Raw genomic sequence first — 11,834 nt, forward strand, 5'->3', positions numbered from 1 at the left:
CAAATAGAATAATGATCCTTGATTTATTCTTTAGCCTCTTTTTGTGACAAGATTGCAATAAGACTATAACTGCAGAAGTAGCCTTTTAAAATAATTTTTCAGAATTTTCAATTTTGGTTACGACCAGACACATCAATCATTAATAATTAAAAAAAATATATAACAGACAATTATGTATCTAAGTGTAGTCTACTTCCATGCCACAGTATATTAAAATCAGACCGAAACTGCAGGAGGAGGAGTATTTTAAATGTATTTCACAGAAATTTCTATTTTTAGTATCCACGGCAACACTGTCTCTCGGAATTGAAACTGATATACAGAAATATTATGCGCCCGGATCGATAGATCCAGGGCGTATACTAGTATTGTTTTTGTCCTGTCTGTCTGTCTGTTTGTTTGTTTGTTTGTTTGTCTCGAACTTTAACCTTCACCATAACTTTTGAACCATGAAAGACAGAGACTTCTTATTTGGTATGCAGACTCCACTAGTTAAGTTCTATCAAATGAAACCAAGGTCAGTGACCTTAACTGTGGCCTATATGCTAAATATAGCTTTTTTCCTGCAAACTTTAACCTTTGCCATAACTTTTGAACCATGAAAGATAGAGACTTCATATTTGGTATGCATACTCCACTAATCAGGTTCTTCCAAATGACACCAAGGTTAATGACCTTGTGACCTTGACTGTGACCTATGCTAAAAATAGCTTTTTTGAACCTCACTATAACTTTTGAACCATGAGAGATTGAGATTTCATATTTGGTACGCATACTTCACTAATAAAGCTCTTTCAAATGACACCAAGGTCAATGACCTTGTGACCTTAATGCTAGAAATAGCTTTTTCCGAACTTTGTTGCCGCTGGGCGCATAGAGTTTCACAAACACATCTTGTGTGTCTTAGTTAGTGTTGACTACATGTACTTGTGTGTCAAGTTATATTGAAATCTGACTAAAACTGTAGTTTCTTAGTGTAGTCTACTTGTTTCTCAAGTTATTTTGAAATCAGACTACAACTGTTGGATGATTAGCATATTGAAAGTATTTTACAGGAATTTCTGTTTTTAGTAACCATGGCAACACCGGTACCGTCCTTCGAAATCAAAAACCGATGAATAGAACTATTTATCTTAGTGTAGTCTACTCATGTGCCAAGTTATATTGAAATCAGACTAAAACTGTAGGAGGGGTAGCATTTTGAAAAATTGTTTACAGACAGACAGACGGACGGACACCTTCGTGTCGCATATGCTCTTCTGATCTTTGACCAGTAGAGCTAAAGTTTTATCAAACATCGAAGTGTTGGTTTGGTTAGATTAGGAATAAATGTGTATTTGCTGAACATCGTATCTTTAAAAAATTCTCAGGAGGGGGGGGGGGGGGTTTACACCAAACATTCGTCAGGTGCCAGTGTGTACAGTTCTAAAAAGAAGAATATTTAATTGTGTTCTTAAAAAACCCAAATATTATATGGTGGGTTTTTTATTTGTTCATCCAAACCTTAATTTTGTTGTTAAACAACTACATAAATTTAAAATACAGTACTTTAACAAAATTAAATTCCTGTTTGGTGTATACAATTGTATTTTATAACTTTGTTTTGATGCCCCTTCTTCGACGCGTAAAACCTATAGCAAGTTTGTGTGGGATTTTATTACGCAGGAGGATCTCTTGAACTTAAAAGCTTGAGCATCAGAATAGATGGTAGATCTAATTTTCACGTTCTATCGATTTTTAAATCAACAACAAGGACATAAATTTGAATTAATGTAATGATGTATAGATTTACTTCTTAGGTCACCGAAATAAGACCGACTCGGCGTTTATCAATCCAAGTAATATGCATTAAAGGTTTAATTTAAATGTCAAAGCGCTGTAAAATTCAATTCATGTATTATCTTCGGGATACACAGTGTATACGTGTGTTGCAGGAACGTAGTATCCGGGAATGGGGGGGGGGTGAGGGGGGCAGAGGGAGAGACCTTGTCCCCTTTTTTCCCCAAAATAATATTTTACTAGAGTATTTAAAATATTTCCTGAAAGGCTTGTCCCTCACCTTTTGATTAATTATTTTCAAATGAGGATAATGTGGTATTGTATGAATAAAATTTGGTTGTGAAGAAGTTGGATCCCATTTCCGAAATAGCAATTTTGAGTATGAACCCAGAACTTTTTTGATTTGTTTGGCAAATAATTAATTGTAATGTTTTTTCTTTTGGTTATTATTGCCGTACCCCCCCCCCCCTCCTTCACTAAAGTTGCTTCTTACGGACCTGATATCATTGTTTTTACAAGAAATGGATCTGTAATACATCTTACAATGATACCACGTGCTCTTCTCATGTGGTATATAAAACAACTCTGGCTGAAAGAGAAACTTTAATGCTGCATAAGTAAAACAAACATATACTTTTCCCTGAATGCACTTACAATGTCTAAATTATACTTGTTGGCATTGTGCAATTAGAAAATTCATAATTTGTGCATTGTTTTCTGAAAATTTATTTTAGAGTATTGATAATTTGGATGTAAAATATTTTTAAGTATAATGACAAACTTTCAAAACTATAACATGAATCTTTTCAAAATACTTAGCCAATTCAGTAAAATGTATCACGTCAAGTTCAAAATCGAAATCAATTCGAGGACCAATGACACCACCACACGGATTAGATGTATAGGGGTTTATCAGAGAGAGTGTCTAACCCATCCAGAACCCCAGCTGTGGGTAACATATGAGAAAGCAAGTCTAGAAATAAGTATCTGGACACCAGCCCTATAACAGGTAGATCATGAGTTATAGTTCATAATATGAGTTATCGTTCATTACATTTTTTCTTACAACATCTACATTATATAAATATTGCATGTAGTTGAGTGTAACACTGAACATTTTCACCCCAAGAAAACCATTGTCGACCGAGGCGCAGCCGAGGTTGACAATGGTTTTCGAGGGGTGAAAATATTCAATGTTACATTCAACTAAATGCAATATTTATTATATTATACTGAATGTTTTATACAAATACATATAACAGTGAACCGTGCGCGCATAAATTCTGCGCAGTCGCTATTTTTTGTAATACCACCCGTCGTCAAGCAATGTTGACTGTTGCTATGCTGGAGGGCGTGGCTTCATTATTCAGCGGGTAATAGTGTTTTTTACCAAATGTTTCTCGACCAATCAGATTCAGCTAATTTACATGAAAGTATAATATAATAAAATACCTACAATTTACAAAGAAAAATTCTGTAATATTGTGTTTCTCTGTATTTATTTCTTTTGTTACCATTATAACCATAAGAAACATATCAATATCAATAAAATCTTTTATTTTTTTCTTTCTCATTTCTCTCACATACTCTCTTTCCACTTTTCCCTTGCACAAAATGACTCAACTTTCAAAAAAAATGTTAACAAACATAATATACAAAATGCTGCATTCCAAAATGTGAAAAAAAATTATATTTAAAAAATTTAAGTTATGCATGAATTATTTCTATAATGTCAATGTTTTCTGACACAACTCCCTGGAAATGTTTTTATTTGAATAAGTCACAGATTTCATAATTTCTCCGTCTCATGATCTGGTGTATTTTCCCCATATGTGTAACATGAACACAGATGCAATGAATATTAAACTCATCACAAGAACTGGTACTGGTCCTCTGAAAAAAAAGTTTAAAAGAAAAAATTATTTTAGTATCAAGTTGCTTTCAATTTAATGATTTCTCCCAACACTAGTACTTAGTTAAAGAAGAAAAAAAAATAATTTTGTGTAAAAAAAAATCTTTCTCCCACTGGCCATTCACAATTCGTTTTCTTTTATTTTTTTCTTGAAATGTTCTTATGGGTCACACTCTGAATCTGAACAGTCATGACTAATTTTGTTATTTCATATGACAAGAATATGATATAAATTGTTACACTGGTATTTACTAAAACACTTGTGACTGATTCAGAGTTATAGAGGTGTCTCCCATAGGCCATCTCAAAAACTTTATAAATTATTTTGATACCATTTAATACATATCAAGAAATGTGGACAGGATTTTTTAATGAATTTTTACAACTCAATCACCCTCTTTAAAACAATTCTGCATCACACTACTACTTTATAGAAACACATCATCTCTACTGATAAAAAATAAGTTCCAAGATAAACTGGAGAATTTTTTCTCTTTCAAATATCCATCAATAGGGAATAAAAAAGTTGAGGATGCAGAGTCTAGTTTTAGAAAGGAGAACCACATATAAATGACAATAAGTTTAAGGGTGCAGGAGATGTTTAAGGATGTAAGAGCCATATAATGACATTAAATTCTTACACTTTAATTCCTGGAGAATCCTCTGTGTAAAATCTCCACATTCCAGCACCACTCCCGCCACCTGCCACCGCTTTCTTGGCTCCACCAGAAGAAGGTGCTTTCCTAAATCATAAGGTTACACATAAACATCTATAAATCCAAGTATATTATTTCAAAAATCCTTGAAATTAGAAAAATTCATAGGATTAAATACTGCCCATTAGGCATTTTGCATTTAAAACAAGATGTTTACAACATTTCAATATCATGATTTTTTTGTAATTCAATAACTCTTTCAATTACATATTCCATATTTAATTGTTATAGATGCAAAATGAAATAATTGAATAAAAGTAATAAAACTTGAGATAAATATAAATGCTTTGAGTTCTACAACTTGTTATTCTTTCACCATGTTCACTTTTAATTTTTGAGGATACCTCTTACATCATAACATGTAACTTAAAGTTGTTTCATACATTTTCATCATGCAGAGCATTGTACCAATCTAATATTAAAAGTAGAAATTAGACCTGCTTGCATACTCAGTACACTAACATCTAACAACATCCCATAGAGGGTCATGTCAGAAGTCAAATTCTAAAATTCTATCAACCAATCAAATTGTCGCCTGCAAAATCATCCTAAAATTGCTTAAGCGAATACGTCTTGAGATCTTCCGAATTTGACCTCTGACGTGACCCTCTATGGGATGTTTTTAGATGTCAGTATAGCGAGTATGCAAGAGGATCAAACATCTAGTTTTAATTAGTTTGAGCACTGTACATGTATACACCAAAATCTCACCTCTGTCTGACTGTGGAACCTCCCCCTGATCTTGGGCTGACTGACTTTGATGAGGGGCTTCGCCCTGCTCCTACTGAGGTGGAACTTGCTGGTGCTGGCTATAAATGGAGGAAGATTTAATGTACCAAGGATACAATACCTATCACAGTTGTTAAAATATATATCAAATCTATATGATGTCAAATGTATAAGTATGATTATAAAGTTTTCTTTTTCTTATTTGTTCTCTTATTATAAAACTCTGAAATAAAACTCTAATTGAAAATTCCAATTTTTGACTTTTACAATACTTGTAGTTTAGAAACTTGAACATAATGATTTAGTTTCACCATAAAATTGATAAACTTTTCTATCAAATCTCTGCATCTATTTATTGATTTTAGTGATTTATTCTTTTAAATTTCAAATTGGTTTATGGCAATAACATAAATGGTTAAAGATTTTATGATATTAGGTGAAACTGTTGTGAGCCATGTTCCCATGGTGTCTTCCCACTTAGCCAAAATTCTGAAAAAAGTACAGGTGACTGGTTTTGGCTAAGTGGGAATGGTGTACAGGTAAGGGGAGGAAGAGAACAAAAGAAATTAATTACAGGTGACCTATAGTCTGTTTTAGATTAACCCTATCTACCGTAAATTATGTGTTTAAATTGTAATTCATGTAATGAAAAAAATCAAATTAATCTAAAAAAAAAATTGAATTTGATAAAATGGTTGCATGATAAAATAATTGTTAAGGCCAATAGTGTTCATTTTCAAATAAACGTATAACAAATAAATTATGCTCATACTTGTGCAAGATCAGAGTTGTATAAGTTTTTTTCTCTCTTTTTTCTTGAAAAAAAAACTATCATTCAAATTACATGCATTTTGTTCATTTTCATTGTGCATCTGATACTAAGTGAGAAATCAATGGGTTTTCAAAATGAATATGGACATTTTTTCTAAAGCAGTGACTTTACTTCTAAACGAAATTTTTTGGTACATTATGAATTTAATATCAGTTTTGGACACTTTTAATAATCTAGTGTACTAAATAAATCAAATTATATATTGATGATTTAAACAAATTTAATGTTACTACAACTGAGGGTTATATGAGTTGTGTTTATACTGTTTTGATTTTTTTGTCAATAAAATACTTATTTTTAATTGCACATATGCGTATAAGAAATATATTATAAACACACGTGTGCATGAAGGCACTTATCTCAATTTTTATCATGTGCGTACATAAGCTCTAATAATTAGCACTAATATTTATACACAATAAATTAAACTCAATTCCTTTTTCATTTTTTCTATCAATCTCTTTATTGTCCTAGTTATTTACATGTATAAGTAATAATTCCAATATGTCAATTTTTTTCTTTCTTGTCTGGGGTTTAATTTTTTTTTATCTCTATGTTGATAAATGAATTTATCAAGTCATTTTTAAATTAATTTATTTAAATAAATCATACTTAACATTCTCCATTCTCTTTTCATAACTATCTCTATTCATAACATAGCTATAACCTGTGCTTTAAAATATAAATATTTTTTTTTTTTTTTTTTTTTTTTTAAATTAATTGATATTAGGTATGAATTTTAAAATAATTAATAAGTAGGACTTTATTCATTATTCTTATATCTAAAACAACTATTCTTGATATTTATTTATATGATTAATGAACTAGTACATCACAGGTAAATATTACAGGTAAATTAAGCATAAAACAGACTATATACAGGTGACCACCCAGGTGTGAAAATCCCAATTTTGGCTAGATGGGAATAAGAAATTCAGAATTTTGGCTAAGTGGGAATAAACCGTTCCCATTATTGTCCATAGGCATACTGTTTACAACTTCCTTTTTTTAAAAATACATGAACATGTAAGAATTTCTATGAACAGCAAATATCCCCCAAGGCCTCTTTGTACATTATAATTTTCTAATCTTTAAGCTGAAGTAGAAATTTAAATTATTCCTTAAATCATACATTTTAGGAATGAATTTAGAATTAGAAATAAACTTTTTCTTTTCATTTTTATGGTAAGTTACACTAAAATTGAAGTTTTGCATAAAAAAATCTTACTATATCTAGAAATTATTGAAATAGATGGTTTAATAGCTTGCTAACATGTTTAATGAGCCCCATTTCACACCATGCACATTCTAAAAATATTGTATTTATATCTTGAATCTGAATCTAATTGAATTATCTGTTATCCATTAAAACTTCTTTCCACTAGGGATGTCAATTTTACTCGGACAGCTTAGTGGAATAGTCGGATGCTTTAGTCGAACGATAGTCGAATATTCGTTTAATTTTAATTATTTTTTCATATCATTTTCACTGTTTGTTTTTTACAGACTAGTTTACAATATATTTAACCTATGTTATCACCATTATATATATACAACGAATTTCTGAATTGTTAACATGTACTTTGTACATGTACAATAAAAAATGTACATCAATATGTCCCCAGTGTATTTAATTTCAAAATTAATATATTAGCTGCACATTTTATCTAAATGCAGGATATCAAACGATAGTATTTGTCCTTTCTTACATGTTCCCCATAACTGAAGCCAATTTCTACGTATCCGTCAGTGATCTCTGACAGATAAACAATGAAAGAGTGTCTCTTATAAAAACAAAGAGAGAGCGAGAGCTTGGGATAAATTTTAATTATGAAATCTTGTGCAAACAATCAATGATTGTATGAAATTAATATCAGAAAAAGAAAACACGGTTTAATTACTCTCATATTAAACTGACCCCAGTTTACATGTATTTACAATTTTGTAATAGCTGTTTAATTAGAATTCTTTCTGAATAGTTGTATCACGTCAGATCTTAGTTTGAATCTACAAAAGTAAAAAATTGCCCTCTCCATTTAAAACAGTAAGAGGTAGACAATCATTAATAATCATGTTTGTGATTTTTCTTTCCCACTCTGCTTTTTTTGTCAATTTTGCTGAGAACTTACTTTAGGAAAATTTCACATAGAAGACATGTTTGCCGAACATACAACGACGTACAAAAAATTTCCTTTGAACAGTTAAACCATACCCATAATTTTGCATATGAAAATATTGATCTGTAAATAAATGAAATAGGCAAATATAAGTTTATTGCCTTGAATTCAAAATTACTTTGATGAAACAAAGTTTTTAACGAATAACCGACTAAAGAAATTTTAGTCGATAGTCGGTATGATCGAACGATAGTCGAGTACTCGAATATTTGTTGACATCCCTACTTTCCACACAATATTTTTCAAACATATAGGCATAAAATTTAATCAATCTAAAACATTTTGAAGCAGATGAAGGTAGTGAAATGCATGTATAAATTTAAATGAATGACTCAGTGTCTATGCTTAAAAACAAATTTAATTATATTATACATATATCGCACTATCTGTTAATGCTTATGAATTCATGCATACATCAGTTTACATAATATGTACTACATTCTACTTCAACAGCTGTCAATGTTTTTTTGAAAACCATTTTGTTTGTCATGTTTGATTTACCGATACAAGTTAATATCAACTTATTTGTTGAGAGAAAGTGTCTACTAATTCAATAAAAATAACTGGAAAAGACTGATATTTCTAGAAATTATTAAATATTTTTTGTATTTCATTTAAGATTAATTTGACAGTTTGACGGAGTAAAACATGGAACAGTTAAACCGGCTTATCAAAATATTATTAGCATTACGGAAAATTCTGTGAAATCTTACATTAAAAAGATTTCTACATCTAACAGTTCGTGGAGAAAACTTCTAAAATAAATGAAAAATGTTCTAAATCATCGTTTAATTTACGATAAAATGATTAAATGTTCTTACCATGTTGAAATTTCTGTGATGATGTGGAAAAGAGGAAGTAAAGTGACGCCACCTGACGAAAGCTTTCAGACAAGGTAATAATCGAGTCTAATTGAATGGAACTCATAATTCCGGATAAAGCCATCCTTAATCCCAGGTTGAATAAAAGTGATTAAAGGGTTGCAATTTTGAAGTTTACATTTTTCAAGTACTTTGCTAGAATTTTACAACATAATTGTTATTGGAATACACCCATTATAATCTCAGAGAGGATGGAAGTATAGTGTAGAAACATTCAAATTATTATTCAAGAGTTGTAAGAAACACCGAAATGCGAACTAGACAATTTATATTAATAATATTAATGTCACCAGCTTTAAGAATTTACTTTTATGACATAAAATCACAAAGAGATATAACATTTCTGTGTCCAACTGTTCAATTGGAAACTGATATGCATATTAATTAACCCTTTGCTGTAAAATGGTCGCTTTTCTACCCGAAAACTTCTCATATTGACCCAGTTTGGATCTTTTTTATACAATAAATACACAGGCACCTGACGTTACTTATTTTTCTTTTAATAAAAAAAATATACACTTACCTAATAATGTGTATATTTTTTTTTTAATTAAAAGAAAAATAAGTAACGTCAGGCGCCTGTGAATAAATATGATATGAGTTATTTTGATCGAATAGCATCTCATCAGTCCTAGTCCATTTTCCGGGCCTTCCCATACCATGCTTACTGCTGCGACGCAAACGAAGGGCTTTTTGCGCAGCATTATCCAGACTGTTATCTGATTATGGTTAGGTCAAGGAAACAGTGCTACATTTCCTGCGTACTTGTAGCTCCAATTTTAAAACAAGCACACACTCGATTACATAAGCCTATAGGTTAAATAAATTTCTTACAGGTAACCAGTTATCATGGTGCAGGGACTTTCCACTTGACCTGGTCGTTTTATTTTATTCATCTTTGCATTTCATTATTTATCAAAATACTATAAAATACTACATTTTATTCAAGGTGTCCGTTGTGTATAATTAGAACTTGTCCGGTGTTCTACAAATCTGGGGATAAATTGACACAAGCAAACAGACCCCTTCTCTTATTTCAAGCGACTTGGTGAACTTTTATGCACGAACACGTTTAATAGCAAATTGACGATTGTCCATGGTATTAAAGATCCATTAAGTACCCAAAAATTCATTTGTAAACTGAAATACACCGTTAAAAGACCGGCTTGTGGACATGTCTTCCTTACATTGTTTTGTGCTGTTTTTCGGGATTCTTGTTCCAACATTTTCTGCCACGGAATGGAGTTTTTATACATATCTTGGAGAGTCCTTCGATCTTACTTGTGACGATTATGAAACAAACATCACGACGTCAGAGTCGGGACAATGGACTTTACCTTCTGGTAAAATTCTGGTAGCAGACGAAGTTGGCTACGAGATCATCACTGAAAACAACATCCGTGGATATACGCTGAAAATAAATAAAATCACCGAAGAAATGAGTGGAGTTTATATTTGCAAAATTCTGGATGCGAATCGTAATGTGCGCACGCAAGTTCTTCGAGGGTTGAATATCTCAGGTCCAAAATATCGCGTTTGGACGGACAAGTATACCAAAAATTTCGTACGAGCCGTCATTGCAGCTTCTTGTTTCCTAGTTCCAATGTTGACGTTTTGTTTTGTTCAGAAATTTCGTTACAGAACGGAGAAAGAAGCCCTAGAAAACAACGGATCTCCTTTTCCAGCCTATACGAACAAAGCGTTTGATGACAACATTGTAAAACAGGAGAGCATAGACACTAAAATGTGACAATAATTTTGCATTGTACGAGTTTAATGTGTATGATTATCATATTTTTCGTGTATATATATGCAAAAATTATGTTACAGTGACATCATCAATATTATTTTTTGGAGAATTCCCACCCACAACTTAAAAAAGAAATGAATAATACCATTCTATATTATTTTTTTTTTGGAAAATTCCCTCTCAGAACTTAAAAAAGAAATGAATAGTACCATCCTAAAAAATGAAATTTTCTGACTTTTTCTATCATGGCTATGCAATAAAGATAAAGTATGTAACCTTGTTTTATTTCATGTGTAACAGGAAAGGAGGTATTGCTGGACCGGGAAACGAACCCGGGACCCCTGCATCTCCAGTCAGCTGCTCTACCAACTGAGCTATCCAGGCCGATATCCACGGCCCAAATCACAGCACATGAAAGTCCATGGAAATTCCTTTTAATAAATATAAAATTACTGAACATATTTGACAAAGAAAAAGGAAGTTGAATAAAAGTGTAACAAAATATTAATTTTATAAAGCTGAATGTAGTGCACCTATGCATATTTAGCTCCCTTGCTCAGCAAACACTGGAAAAGCATGGCAAGATAAGTTATGTGCATTTCACAGAACAAGTCCCAAGGTTTTCTTTTGATGTGCTTTTAGGGTACAACCTTTCCGGTGTGTTCCCATTTCGCCTTAACTGTGAAATTCAGGTAAGAAAAAGTTAAAAGATACTAAGGCGAAATGGGAATTTTAGTATTTGTAAATATTATTACTGGGTTAATATAAAAATTTAAATGATAAAATTTTTTAGATTGAATTTAATAGTTAATTGGAATTTATGAATACAGTGAATGAAATAATACATGTAATACCATATTTAAAAAAAAATACTTTATGCTAAATATATTAAATCTTCATCACCTTAATTCACCTGAAAGCTTACTAAGGCGACATGGGAATGATGAATTTTAGAGATGGGAACAAACCCATTTTCCAGCTTTTGAAAGAGCTACATTACCTGTTACTTGACCCATGCAATTCTGCACATGTGAAAACCGGATATTTTGTTATTTTAA

At 31.4% G+C, this 11,834-nt stretch overlaps 1 protein-coding gene across 1 annotated transcript; it reads right to left on the reverse strand.

Moving 5' to 3' along the window:
* Nucleotides 1-3,261: 3,261 nt before the first annotated feature.
* Nucleotides 3,262-9,081, reverse strand: LOC134256186 (protein transport protein Sec61 subunit beta-like). Its single transcript, XM_062738836.1, has 4 exons — nt 8,967-9,081; nt 5,119-5,216; nt 4,333-4,434; nt 3,262-3,672 (listed from the first exon to the last, which is right to left on the reverse strand). The coding sequence occupies exons 1-4, from the start codon at nt 8,967-8,969 to the stop codon at nt 3,585-3,587; spliced, it is 291 nt and encodes a 96-aa protein (XP_062594820.1). The 5' UTR covers nt 8,970-9,081; the 3' UTR covers nt 3,262-3,584.
* Nucleotides 9,082-11,834: the final 2,753 nt, after the last annotated feature.

The sequence above is a fragment of the Saccostrea cucullata genome, unplaced genomic scaffold (assembly GCF_032062105.1).
Source record: "Saccostrea cucullata isolate Sc308-1 unplaced genomic scaffold, CSIRO_AGI_Scuc_v1 ctg204, whole genome shotgun sequence".
Lineage (NCBI taxonomy): Eukaryota > Metazoa > Mollusca > Bivalvia > Ostreida > Ostreidae > Saccostrea > Saccostrea cuccullata.

Coding starts and splice junctions, on each gene's coding strand:
- LOC134256186 (XM_062738836.1), bottom strand. Junction 4,435..5,118: donor GGTTCCACAGTCAGACAGAG/GTGAGATTTTGG, acceptor CTTATGATTTAG/GAAAGCACCTTCTTCTGGTG. Junction 3,673..4,332: donor GATTCTCCAGGAATTAAAGT/GTAAGAATTTAA, acceptor CTTTTTTTTCAG/AGGACCAGTACCAGTTCTTG.